General features: G+C 37.2%; 2 protein-coding genes across 4 annotated transcripts; one reads left to right on the forward strand and one right to left on the reverse strand.

The window, feature by feature from the left end:
- The first annotated feature begins 320 nt into the window (after window positions 1-320).
- Window positions 321-4,185, forward strand: LOC113728179 (NADPH HC-toxin reductase 1). Of its 3 annotated transcripts, XR_003457990.2 has the most exons (6): window positions 324-503; window positions 749-918; window positions 1,952-2,164; window positions 2,504-2,877; window positions 3,733-3,814; window positions 3,899-4,136. XR_003457990.2 is itself a non-coding variant. In XM_027252720.2 (5 exons), exons 1-5 carry the CDS (start codon window positions 395-397, stop codon window positions 3,171-3,173), a joined length of 948 nt encoding a protein of 315 aa, XP_027108521.1. In that variant the 5' UTR covers window positions 321-394; the 3' UTR covers window positions 3,174-3,400. The 3 variants fall into 3 exon arrangements, 2 of the variants coding, with proteins under 2 accessions (XP_027108521.1, XP_027108520.1); XM_027252720.2 differs by lacking the exons at window positions 3,733-3,814; window positions 3,899-4,136 and adding an exon at window positions 3,092-3,400 and having other exon boundaries at window positions 321-503; XM_027252719.2 differs by lacking the exon at window positions 3,733-3,814 and having other exon boundaries at window positions 330-503; window positions 3,899-4,185.
- A 477-nt stretch (window positions 4,186-4,662) lies between these two features.
- LOC113728180 (probable WRKY transcription factor 53) lies at window positions 4,663-7,476 on the reverse strand. Its single transcript, XM_027252721.2, has 3 exons — window positions 6,787-7,476; window positions 6,549-6,677; window positions 4,663-5,683 (listed from the first exon to the last, which is right to left on the reverse strand). The coding sequence occupies exons 1-3, from the start codon at window positions 7,116-7,118 to the stop codon at window positions 5,041-5,043; spliced, it is 1,104 nt and encodes a 367-aa protein (XP_027108522.1). The 5' UTR covers window positions 7,119-7,476; the 3' UTR covers window positions 4,663-5,040.
- Window positions 7,477-13,626: the final 6,150 nt, after the last annotated feature.

A 13,626-nucleotide genomic window follows, 5' to 3' on the forward strand; every position in this document is an offset into this window, starting at 1 on the left:
TAAATTATTAATCAATTTTTATTGGGATTCGGGTCGAATACAGGTAAAAAATATCATATTTCGTATCCGATTATTTTTGTTTGACAAAACGAATCCTGATCCGGGTCCCGAAATTATATTCCTATCCGTACCCTAAATAATTTGACGGATCCGGTCCGGATTCGACAGACCGTTGACAGGTCTAATGCCAAATAAGAGAATTTCATTAAAATATTTAAGAATAAAATTATTATTTTAAATAATAAGGGAGGTACCTGTAATTTTTTAAATTTCAGGAGAGCTCAACGAGGTTTCTGAAATTATCTTTCAGTGTCAGAAACGTCGTCCAAACAAAGTGCTCCTATATACAACTCCCTTGGCCACATCAATCAGTCACCAGATTTAATTGCAAAAAATGAACACCAAGGTTTGCGTCACGGGAGCTACAGGCTATCTCGGTTCTGCCCTCGTTCACAAGTTGCTGGAAAAAGGTTATGCCGTCCATGCTACTCTCCGGAATTTAGGTAGGTAACCTGCCATGCCAATCTTTACTTCTTGGTCTCTCTCTGTCTTTCTTTCTATCACTTACACACTGCCTAAGTAATGAGGAGATGGCTGAGCAATTAGAGCTATGAGGGTCGAAGTACTGGCGGGCTTTGTTATACATTGACAGGCTAATTAAGCAAGAAGGGTTTCGTTTTAACAGCTAAATACTTGTATGTGATGATCTAGGAAAAAAGTTAAGATAGTAGTGCACATGTACGTGCAGGTGATGCATCAAAGACAGGGCTGCTCAAAGCTCTTCCCCACGCAGACACAAGACTCTTATTGTTTCAGGCAGATATCTACAATCCTGATGAGTTTGGTCCTGCTATTCAAGGCTGCCAGGTGGTTTTCCACGTTGCCACTCCCTTGCAGCACGACGCCTCCAGCTCTCAGGTTCCAATTCTCGAACCGTTAGAGAAGAAAAAAAATGGGAAAAAAAACTATAATGTTGCTGCTGGGTTAATGATGCTTTCTTTCTAAATTAACGAAGCTAAAATGGAATTTCCCTACAGCAATATAAAGAAATTCTCCTCCCTGGAACGATTTGTGGAGGATATTGTTTTGATTTCACGAGGAGAAGAACCAAAACTAGTTTCATTGATGCCTCAGATGTATGCTATTCAAATACACAGATTCAGCGATGCCTCTTGAAAAAGTACCCATTTAATAGGCACCCTTTTAGGGAATACACACATATCTTCTTAAGATTCAACCAAAATGGCCCAAAGTGCCGATTTATTGACTTTTGAATATAATCTATTGCGACAGTCAAAAGAAGACAAATGCGCATGACACTCTGCACTTTTCCTCCAAAAGTTTCCCACAAAAGAAATTCAACTGAGTTGGTGTAAAGCTTTAATTTATGTCTTTTGATCTTCTACAAACTTTCCAATTTGGGATTCCAACCAATACACCGCCAACGACACTCACAATACATAGCATTAACTACCCCACTAGATGGTGTATTATGTGGGCGTGTTTGGATAGAAGATTATTTGGGATTTTTTTTTTTGAAAAAAATATTATAACATTTTTTGATGTGACATATGTGAGATAAAAAATTGATTCAAAAACATGCTGATGCGATGAGCAAATAAAAGGACGAAAAATTATTAGTATTATTATGCTCGTGTGACTTACATTACATGTCTATCAAGTACAGCTGAAAGTTTGCATCGGCACTGTAGTGTGGTGGACGATTAGTATATAGTATTAACTATAGGAAGAATGCAGAAATGGCGTGCATGATGAACTTATAATTTGGGAGTCGATTTTGAGGACCTAAGGAGATCGAGTTTAAGGTGCCTGGAACCAATTTTTGGGACTTAAATTTCGATTGATTTGAGGTGCATTACGGCAGCATATTTAAACTGGTTGGATTAATTGTTCTGTGACCCTATCAAGTGTACAATGATTACGCATGCAGTATAAGAATACTTGTGAGGCAGCTGTTGCTGGGGTGAAGGCCATTGTTGCATCCTGCATCAAATCAGGAACTGTGAAGCAACTCATCTACACTGCCTCTGTTGTAGCATCATCAGCATTGAAGGATGATGGATCAGGCTACAAGGACACAATCGATGAATCCTGCTGGACTCCTCTCAATGTCTCCTATAGATGCGCCACAGATTTATTAACTGTATGTAGTAGGTCTATCCTCATTCTTACTCAGATTGCACTGCTTTAGTAAAGTATGTCTGGATCATTAGTTTCAATCTAATCTCTCATGATAACAAGCCTAATGCCTTATTCTCGTTTGCATTAAAATTAATTTTTTTGTCAAAATTAATGTGGAAACTGATTATATAGAACAATTAGCATCAACCTAAGTTAAAGTTACCCTCTGCTTGATCCTAAATTTTAACTTCTTTGGCCTATTAAAAAAAAATCTACAAAAAAAACAAGCCAAATATAGGGCCATATGATGTTATTGATATTTCACTTCGTCAAATCTTTTTATTTCTCGGCACTGCGGCAGGCATATGTACGGTCAAAGACATTGGCCGAAAAAGAAGTGCTGAGATACAACGATGAGAAGAAATTAGAGGTGGTGAGTCTTGTTTGTGGACTCGTTGGAGGATACAAATTTCAATCCTTGATAGGCGAAAGCATGAGAGTGCTAGTATCCCAAGCTACCAAAGACAAGATGAGGTATCAATCTCTCAGGTGTTTGGAGGAAGTGATTGGAAAAATTCCAGTTTTGCACATTGAAGATGTTATTGATGCCCATATCTTCTGCGTGGAAAACCCGGGCTTCACAGGCAGATTTCTATGTGCTTCTGATCTTCTAAAATCAGAGGAGATTGCAACGTTGATTCAAAGTTGTTGCTCAGAAAGCAAAATTCCCGATGAGTAAGGCTTACCTTTAACTACTTTTATAAATTATGTTGATGTGCCTTATAGTTTTAGAGTCTCTCGTGGGTCTTTGAAATCAAACTTTTTTTTCTTTTTCGATCAAAAAGGCCATTCAACTCCGCCTTTAGTGTCATATCGACCAATTTAACCAATCTAAAAAAAGCATAGTTTGTAACCCTTGGCCCAAATAACTTTTAAGCAAAATCTGCAGGCACAAAATGGTTAACCCAAGCTGTTCAGTAGTCTTTGGACCCAAGCTTATGAAGACAAAAGAACAAGCATCACATATTTGACCTACTCTTACAGGTTTTCAGGAGCAAAAAAGTCCTAAAATATAGAGCATTTTTGGTTAATTTAGCAGAGAATGACACAAAAAAGCCTGTTTTAAGGAATTGCATGGCCTAATGTATTTTATTGGAAAGGCCATAATAGTCGTTGAAATTTAAGAGGGCAGAATCTTATCAGTATATTCCAACCGTCCTTTATTTCTGCTATACCTGTCCGGAGCAGTTTTTACTCAGCCCTGAACTGTTCTCTTCATGGTATGAGATGGGCAAAAATGCCAAGAAATGGATAAATGAACCAACAGAAGTTCATGCAGCCCAATCTGCCAAGAGGGTCTGCACCCAATAAACGTTCCAAGTGACTAAATGTTCCACTCAGTCCTCCAGCCAACTTTACTAGCTGTGATTGAGGAGTATAATGCTAAGGCAAAAGCTTGCATAGACCCGATCCACCATCTGAATATAGATCTCGTGGAGATAAATAAGACACGTCTCCTTTTTTTTGGCTTTACGATCTGCAGGCAAAAAAATGACTTGGCAAGTTTGTTTGTGGCCACACGATTTACAGCTAGCGTTGCTGGGGGACTGGGTCTATCCAAGTATTTGCCTAATGCAAATTGTGGGTGTGTGCGTGCGTGCTGGCAGACGAAGTACTTTTCTGACGCTAATACACTGTGGTTAACAATAATTTCTTGAATGGAATTAGACGTTCTGATTTTATCATTTTATTTCAGGTTCATTGAGGATTCGAATAGAGATATTAGATGGGGCTCCTCAAAGCTGGAGGAATTGGGCTTTCGCTACAAATATGACGCTAGGGTGACCCTAATTGACTCTCTTCAGTATTTCAGGGTTCCACGGGAGAGTTCCTAAAACACTACCATATAAGCATGTCATTTCTAGTAAGGTTGAGAAATCCCACCCAACAAGTAAGGTGAATTTTATGGTCCCTTTTGGGAACCATTTTATCAACTTGTATCTCTCATTAAAGATAAATGACCATTTAATAATGTTTAAACTAGAGGTCAATAGCACTTCTTTCACTATCTATCTGACGATGCGATGAATTTCACTTGCGGGTACGATACCAACCAAAAGGGACAGTAGAATCGCCCTAAAAGGAAAACCCTTTATTGTGTCAAATCTCAATAGATAACATAATAAAAATATGTTGAATAAGTGAAAAGAAGATAAATAATGCCACTTTCAGAAGAAATTCTTGGAGTGGACTGTCATTCAATAATGTTGTTGAAATGGTCAAAACAGTCTTTATGATTTTTATGTTTTGTGGTTTATTTAATCACCATACGTGCTGACGGTCTGGTACTGGATTGCACGAATTAAAGGTACAGACGACTCCAGGGTCTCGCCTCTTTGCTTTCAACTTTGCCTTCTACTCCTTTTTTTTTTTTTTTTCTCCAGAATCTCTTCTCTAGCTTTTGGGTCTGATAACATGATTTTAGCCGATCAGCTTACTCAAGATTCATCTACCAAAAGGTTTATTTTGCTATATCAAAACATAAATTGATTGAATTTATAATTCCACGTGTACACATCACCTGAAGGAAAAAGGTGACCATACATCACTCATGAAAATACGGAAATTACAAATGAACACTACCTTCTATGATCGATGTCTTCCGAGATCAAATCAAATCCTAAACTAGCCGGTGGCGGTGGGTACCAACATGTACATCATCTGTATTCTCTGACTGCAGCTAACACCTGATTTCACGGTTTATTGATCTCTCTTTCCGGCTTCTGGCCCGGAAGGATCGAAACAGGTACAAACGGTAGTAGAGCCAGCATTTTATGATATAATATAGACACGTTTTGTTTTATTGAACTGCTCAGGGGATAAATTGACGATAAAAAATCAGTTGAAGTAGGCGAGGTCGTCATCAAGTGTGAAACTTGTATCAAAATCCACTTGATCGATCGAGAAATCATGATCACCAAACGGGGAACTGCTGATGACTGAAGTTGGAGTTGATATCATGTCAGTGAGATCAGACTCTGAGGTCTGCAGGATGTTGTCGATACCGAAGTTGTTGTCCATTTGGCATGATGATGAGAAGTAGTTGGACTCGGACGTTGTCGGAGATAAAAATGTAGGCGAACTGCCGCCCATCATGTCACAATCCTTCATTACATCGGAGAAGAACTGGCTCTCTAGAATGTCTGATTCCACTCCTTTAAAAGAGAAGGAAAATGAGCGGAAAATCTCTTCTTTAGTTTTCGAGACCTCCGTTTCAACTTTTAGGCCTTGTCCAAGATGTTGCGGCGTCTGTTCTGCTCCCAATTGATTACCCCCTCCTCTTTCTAGTGAACGAGCTTTCTTTGGTTTACGCATTTCCTTTCCATCTGAACGTATTGCTGAGCCTGAATTGGCGGCTTGAATGCAACTATGCCTTCCTATATAGGTTACCTCAAAGACGGCCGGATCCTCGTCCGACCTCTGGACTTGCTTGGTTGCCAAACAGCCTCTCGAGTTTCGATGAGTGCATCGATAATATGCCCTGCAATTGCAATACCTCCTCCTGTTAGTCTAGTCACACACACACTCTGATCCAGTAATATTTAAGCTCACACATTATTGAAGCACGGAGCCAAGAGATTCATTCAAGTTCAATTGAGACCATTGATAGACGGCCGGCATAATTCAGACAACCCAGGAAAGTCAATTTTCATAGACAGTATGGGCTCATCATTTAATGTTCAGGAGTTACTTTGCCTGGTTACTGACTGTATCTCTATGTATAATCCATGGGACCATACCATCTACTAGTGAATTAAGCCACTTGAGAGTAACAAGTTGTTGGCCATAATATAAATGCTCCACCCGAATTCTAGATAAGCTTCAGTACATCAGTCCATGGTACATTACGGTTAGGAAGATGTAAAACAGATGAATTCATTCGAGTACTGTTATTTATTGGTTTTGCAAACCAGTCGGCAGAAAATATGTATATCTATTTGTTCCACTATTATTTAAGTAGTACTACTATTAGTTTTGCAAATCAGGTCACAATCCTGCATCCAATTATGAACAGTTCTTGAAGCGGCTGTGCCTGATCCCTTTCAATCCTAACCGTCTAAAATATGCACACAATTTTAACCTTTAATTGTTACTGCTCCATTAGTCATCCATGGATTTGCTTCTGCCCAAAAGGGATATATATATATGTATAGTAACAAGGATGTCCCTACCTACCTACGGAGGGGGAGGGAGTATTTGTGGTTTTTGTCACTCCCAGGCAATTGTGCAGTTCATGATGTCATAGCACAACCAAGTAGTCTGGTCTAGAATTAATGCACAAGTGAAAGAGAGAAGGCCACTTTTCGGATAAGACAGACTGACCGTATGAGGTTGCTGCTGCTTACCTTGGAAAATTAGCCCCTAAAATATCTTTCTGCCCATATTTTCTCCAGCTGTGTCCATCATCAACGTGACCTTCAAGACCACTTGCAGAGCAAACGCGAACGTTGTCACTCCACTTTGGCAATGTCTTTCTGCAGACGAACATAAGAAAACTGAGATCGCTATCGAATTCAAAATTTAATGAAAGAATCAAGAAAACAGAGAATTACTGGAGCACAGTTGGGGGCTTGAAATGTTTACCTCTTCCTGGATGCATCTTTGTTGCATTCTTGATCCTTTGAGAAACCACTGGAATTTGAGCCCTCAGTTATTGGGGTAGTGAGAACAGGGGAATGAAATGGAGGAGATTCCTTTCTGCCGGTTTCTGGCAAAGTCTCTACTTCCTTTAAGACCCTCCAAGTTAACATGGCTAGTGCTTTATCATATGTAGAAACTATCTTCTCAACCAATGCTTCGCAAGTCGCCGGAGATGTTACCGGATCAAGTTGTTTCCTGAGTTCATTTGCCATCTCCCTACCCTGACTTAGCTCAATTATTAGATTCTTTTGGTCGCTCGGATTAACTTTTTCCATGTTTGGATTTTCACAACCACTGGACAGGCCTATGGTTCTGATTTGGGACAAAAGCTGAAAAATGGATTTGAGCTGGAGTTCAGAAAGCGATAAGCTTGAGGAGCGGTTCAGATGGCAAATGGAGAACACATCACTAGTTTAACTAATACTACTGGAAGGACAAACATGACAGTTTGAGATGGATAGCAGGATATGCCCAATGGACAGGAGCAGATAGAAGTTGCAGCCTAATTTCTCAGTTTGAAGAAAGTGGTCTATTTAGTGGCGTAAAGTGCTGGGAAAAGAGGAGATATAAAGAAGAAGAAAAGTAGTGGGAAAGGGGGTGGTGCTTGACTGAGGGGAAGGAAGCTTGAAATTTTCTCGTATATAGTTGCTCTGGCAGCTAAACGGGTTGGGGGGTGGGTTGGGGGGGTTAAAGAACAAAAATTGATAGGCATTTAGGCAGTACACGTTTGATTGTTTGAAGTGAAATCCTAGGGTGAATTCCCGTAAAACTTGCATAGAATATGTTAGGCGGTCCATATTGTACTTAACTAGTAACTCTTGCATTTTACGTGAGGAGGAAATTCATACATTTTCATCTTAAATTCACATATAAAACATTTTCATATAAGTGATCGACATTAATTGTACAAATCATCAATGCATCAAGGGTATAGGTTTGGAATGTTAGCATATTTTGCTCTAGCAATATCAGCAATTTTGTTTTCATACTCAGTCTGCAATGAAATATTTCTCTCATCATAAAAAAAATGAGAGTGTCAATAACATCTATCGAATCATGTTATATTTGCACTTGTAATAAGGGCAGCATCTAAAGTCTAAAATGATTGGAAGATCTTCCCTCCATTCACACATTCCTCTATCTAATCAACTTGGATTTGGGAGAGAGACCGATTATCGCCATTAGGATTTGGGTGAATACAACTAACATCGCCGCAAACAATAAAAAAGAAAAAAATTAAGTATATGTAGTTAATTAATCTATTAACCTTAAACTAGTCTATCATTATATACATTGCTATCTCTATTCTTAGGATGAACCTTGTCATCATAGGATTCTACCCTATCGTAAACTTTCATATATAGTTGTATACTACTCCCTCCATCCCAACTATTTTATCATGTTTCGTGAATTTAACCTTTTAAAATAGTGGTTTTGATTGTGTTGTTTATACTTTTCTTTTCAATTTTAATCCCACAAATTCAATTTTTAAATTTAAATGGTAGCATATATATGATTAAAGGGAGAAACTAAAAAATGTTTTGACTTTTTTAATATGACAAATATTTGGGAACATCTCAAAATACAAAATAAATACTTTCAACGAGACGTAGGGAGTACTAAATATATGCAAGGAGGACAGCCTCTCGTTAGATAGATTTTCTCTCTAAATTACGACAACATCCCACATACTTTGAAAGCAATTTAACCAACATTTGACGGTATATAGTTAATAGCCAAAAAATGTTAGTGTGTTTGGATAGAGCAGTATTATTTGAAATGATTACTGTGGTACTTTTTGTATTATTGTTTGGGATAATTTGGCAATCCTTGAAAATTGACTGAGAACGTGATGTATATACTTTTTACCAATCACGTTGAGAGGAGGATTTAATTACACAAATTGATCCAAAATTCAATTGCTGACCAATTCAAACGGGCCACATAGAAACCGGGGGGCCACGAATCGCTTTCAATAATAATATTATGTTACCCTTTTTTGATATCTCCTCACGTCCAATATCCAAGAGGGAAATTTCAATGAAATGAAGAAAATCGTGGAAATGCACCACAGGAGAGCAAGAGCTAATGGAAATTTTCAATCCAGTTGTGAAGAAAACTAGAAAAAGGAGATGGCATTCAAAAAAGTTGAAAGTCAAAGATGAAAGCTTAAGAGAGGGAGCCCGCCGCGGCCGGGGGGGGGGGGGGGGGGGGGGGGTTGGGGGCGTGGTGCCACGATGGGGTGGGGTGACTGGGGAAGCTACAGCGAGGAGTGCAGGCCAAGGAAAGGATGACGAGAGATCCGAGAATCTTCTCACTCGCTTCCGCGTTGATGCCCCAATTTTTTATTATTATTATTTTCATTAGTTAATTGTTTTCATCATGCAATGACGTATAACAGGTGGCGTCACCAAACAAACAACGGATAATTTGAGAAACCTCCCTTGAGGTTTCTCATAATTTCACTTGGATCCTTTATGGTTTCAAAAATTACACCTACCTCCCTTGATAAAATTTTAATAAAACTCCCTTGCTGCCATGTTTATACAAAGAATGGATTTTATAATTTTTCTTCCTTTTTTCTCCTTATTCATTTCTCTAATATTTCATTAGAAGTATCTAATATTATCCACGATATCTATATAGATTAAACGTTAAACTAGTAACATTTTTTCTTTGATAACTTTTAATAACATCCAACTTTTTAGTAGCTCTTTTTTTTGTATTAAAATAAAAATAATTGACCCAAAATCACTGCCAAACTATTTTAGTTCCATCACTAAAGTAGTCCATAAACTTTTATTACAAAAAAAAAGTCCATAAAGTTAAAAAAAAAGAAAAAGAAAAAGAAAAAGATAGCACTTCTTTATATATCTTAAAAAAGAATCAATGTCCCCAATAAAGCACTATAAAAAATAGTCTATTGTAACAAAAGATTTATTTTTATAGTTAATTATCAAATAACAAATACTGGCATGAAAAACTTGAAACTCTTTTTTTTTTTTACATATATATATAATTATGCTAAATTACTTTACAATTGTGTAGAAGAACAAGATAAACTTCATAAGATAAGGACATTTTAGGATATTTATTAAATTTTTGACCCTACTTTAAGATTTGATTACCAAAATATCAAATCATGGGGATAAGTGTAATTTTTAAAATTTCAAGAGGACTAAAAGTGAACTGGTCAGAAACCATTCCGAAATTATCCCAACAAACAATCACCCCCTTGCTTACGCGGATGCCTCCTAAAGCTAAGAGCCAGAACAAAACAATAAAGAAAAGGCCAAACAAATGATTCCACACGGCTGACAACGATTGCGCTAATTTAATTAATGTTATTATTACTACCACACTCCTAATTCCTAATCGAGGTTTCAAAGTTCCACTCGGATTATGCATCACAATCCTCCTACATCAATCATGACCACAACCGAATGCATGAATCAAAAGAAGGCATCGAAATTCAAAAAAGGCATTCTTTTTTGTATGGTTGGTTCGCTGATTAACGAACGTCCCCCATAATTGGATAAACGACGCCACCCCCCAAACTTTTTTTCCAGGGACAAAAAGTCATCCAGCGAGCAAGGATAGCAAAGCCACCAAGTTGGTGGGTGGGAGGTAAGGGTTTCTGTGGCTCGAACCTTGTCTCCCACAAAAAATGTCACATTTCTGTGGCTTGTCTTCAAAAAATTCAGGCGGATGTACTGTGCATCCGTCTGGTTCGGTGGTGATTCAGTCCCCTCTAACTTATTCATGGGCCTTCTTAGGCCCGCCCCCTTCCCCCTTAATGTAGGATAGATTAAGTTTATCGTTTCCGACAAAAAAAAAAAAAAAAAGAGCAATGATAGCAAAAAGATTAGCCCTTTTCATTTAAATTTTTTTTTTAAAAAAAGAACGTTGGCCATTGTCCCTTGAGAAGGGACACCTGTAGGCTCGCAATTGCAAATATTAAAATAAACTCCTATCCAAAACAAATTCATTAATTAACTAAATTCAAAAGTCAAAAAAAAAAAAAACAAACTCAATTGATGCTAGTCTTTCAACTGTAGTCCAAAAATCTCTTCTTCTCAGTGTCAAATATTCTAGGACGTGCACCCACCGGTTTGAAGCTCAAATGTTAAAAATTTTGTGCTTTTATCAATTTGCGTATCCGGGACTTGATGACACTACTGGTTTAATTGATTGGCTGTGGCTTTTTCTCTGCTTTACTACTGGTTGAGAGAACATATAAAATGATTTTTTCAAAAAAAAAAGAAAAAGAAATTAACCAAGAATGGATGGATGGCAACGTCATCACGTGATGAATGGAGTGGCATCACTGCTTGGCTCACAGCGATGTTTTATTTTTAAACTTTAATTTGGCATATTTTGGTTGGTGAGTGAAACTGGAGGGGACTTGTGAGCTCATCTCATCTGCCAGACAGAAAAGTGGAAATTTGAGCGATCAAGATTCTTGTCCTCCATCGATTTTTCAACATGTCTATATAGCTGTAGTATTGTACAAGTCTTCTTATTCATAACAGACTTGCAATTTAATAGATATAATGGACGTGAAAATTTATGAATAGACCCTAAAAGATACAAGAAAATTCAAGATTGTTTTCTAACATAAATCTCTGTAGTTCCTTTCTGTGCATGTTGAAATTGCCAGATCTGCTAATCGACGGTTTTAAACTCTAATAATCTATCAACATAGACCCAAGATCCAAACAAATTCCAAAATATAACGATCAGATCTAAAATAAATTTAAATCTAACAACAAAATAAGAAAAAACAACACAAAAATCTCACTGGGAACTCCTCTTAGGACAATAAAAAAAAAAAAACTGAACACTTGGAAGAACTCTTAGTGAAAAATTCTTTAGGAGAGACTTTATTGGTGAAGAGGAAAATAAGTAGAGAGAAATTGGAGAAGAGGAAATGCAAGAGAGAGAGAGAGAGAGAGAGCAATTCCCCAGAAATAAGTTTCAATCTAATTATTATAAATTGTTTCTAGACAATAAGCAGGGAGAAAAATAATCAGCTAAATATACCCAAGAGACCTTGGATAACAACAATAATAATAAAGCAAGGAGGATGCATGCATGATTTGGGCTATTTTCCTCCTAACTTCCAAGAAAAAGCCCTGCTATGCTGAGGAAAGCGAAGTGTCGAAGTGAATGTGAAGTTCACGTCCAAAAAAAGAGGCCATTTCACTTCTAGATGCAAAAGGAGGCCGGCCACCCTTGGCTTTATGTGAGAGCGTTAAACGTGTGGGACATTTTTTAAGAGTCCTACTACAACTGTGCCTTTCTCGCCTGAAAGCTTGAATCGAAGGCCTGTGGTGTACAATGCACATCTCCCCTCAGTATTTTACCCAGTCAAAATTTGGGTTTGGGGACATCAATAATTCCCTTTCCAAATTCGTCATCATTTACTTTGAATCTTCATCGTATTCTCTGTCCGTTTCACACCGTTAATCAACCTTTCACACGTGCTAAGACTCCTCTGGAGTGGTGTTCCAAAACGTACGTAGATTAGATACATGCTTCAGATTGTGATCAGTGCCCCACTGCTGAGCGTAATGGCATTCTTTGAAATTCTTTTTGTGACAGACGGAGTAAAAAAGAGAGGAGCTAATTAATGAAACTCTTCTAAGAAACTGGATCCAGATGTCAGCTCAGCAGAACCAACCTAAACCTATTGGTCCAAATATTAATATTATACTAGTATAAGGATTTTTTCTAACAAGTTAGTGCTCAATAAACACTCGTTGATGCGCCTACGTTACTCTCAAACACAATATGTTATGTGAATGCACATTCGGTCTGCCTAACAGGTGCCTATACGACACCACTCGATATATTTCATTTCATGTGTTATATTTTTTGGAAATATAGAATTAATTAGAAAAAGTATATAAATACAAGAGAGGGTGAACAAGACTAAAATAGGGAAAATATATAAATGTAAAGGATGATAATAATTACTTAGTAGTATGTGTATATGTATGGTAAGTTAGGTGACTGTTGACGGGTGCTCTCGTTAGAAAAACCCTCTTAATAATTACCACATTCCCTTACATTCATATGCTTTTTCTAATTAATTTTTTGTTTCTAAAAAAACAATGCCTGAACCCCTATTTATATTAAATACGCGAAATTAAATGTTATGAATCCGATATTTGCCATCCGCATATCACCCTATTTATAACACATATATAATATGGGAAACTAATGTCATTTGCCATCTATAGATCATTAGAAATCAAATTAGGACTAAGTGTGATTTTTGATAAGCAAGTGACCTTTTTTTTTTTTATCAGCATGATGATCTCCGGTTGATTATTAATTGGATGAAAAGGTCAGTGGCATTAACATTTCGTCGTATGTGGCAACTAAAAGTGGCAATACCAAGCTATTGGTACAGATGACACGGACGCATGACGAAGTCATCATTAATTTTTTTTTTCTTTTACCTAAGACCAGCCAAAAAAATTTTTTTTTAAAAAAAAAGTACTAGCAAAATGGTCGTCATTAATTTTTTTTATTATTATTTTTTTTAGTTTTTGGGTGTGTTTTGCGGACATGTAACGAAAATCATCTCGAGATCAAAACTGCAACGCATCTTCTGTCCCACATCCTGTGTCACTCTCTGTCCCACTTTTTATTATATTGCTATTTTTCCTACATAAATAACATGTTTTAATTCTTTTTTGTTTCCTTAAGATCCAATAACTATTAATTAAGTAATATACAAAATTTAACAAACTCAAAAAATCAAAATGCATAAAA

Source organism: Coffea arabica, chromosome 2c (assembly GCF_036785885.1).
Source record: "Coffea arabica cultivar ET-39 chromosome 2c, Coffea Arabica ET-39 HiFi, whole genome shotgun sequence".
Taxonomy (NCBI): domain Eukaryota; kingdom Viridiplantae; phylum Streptophyta; class Magnoliopsida; order Gentianales; family Rubiaceae; genus Coffea; species Coffea arabica.

Bases quoted from the DNA above. Each gene is read 5' to 3' on its own strand.
- LOC113728179 (XM_027252719.2), top strand. From the start codon at position 395: ATGAACACCAAGGTTTGCGTCACGGGAGCTACAGGCTATCTCGGTTCT. The intron at 504-748 runs GTAGGTAACCTG...ATGTACGTGCAG, and splicing joins TGCTACTCTCCGGAATTTAG to GTGATGCATCAAAGACAGGG. The intron at 2,165-2,503 runs GTATGTAGTAGG...GCACTGCGGCAG, and splicing joins GCGCCACAGATTTATTAACT to GCATATGTACGGTCAAAGAC.
- LOC113728180 (XM_027252721.2), bottom strand. From the start codon at position 7,118: ATGGAAAAAGTTAATCCGAGCGACCAAAAGAATCTAATAATTGAGCTA. The intron at 6,678-6,786 runs GTAAACATTTCA...GTTCGTCTGCAG, and splicing joins AAAGATGCATCCAGGAAGAG to AAAGACATTGCCAAAGTGGA. The intron at 5,684-6,548 runs GTAAGCAGCAGC...TTGCAATTGCAG, and splicing joins TTAGGGGCTAATTTTCCAAG to GGCATATTATCGATGCACTC.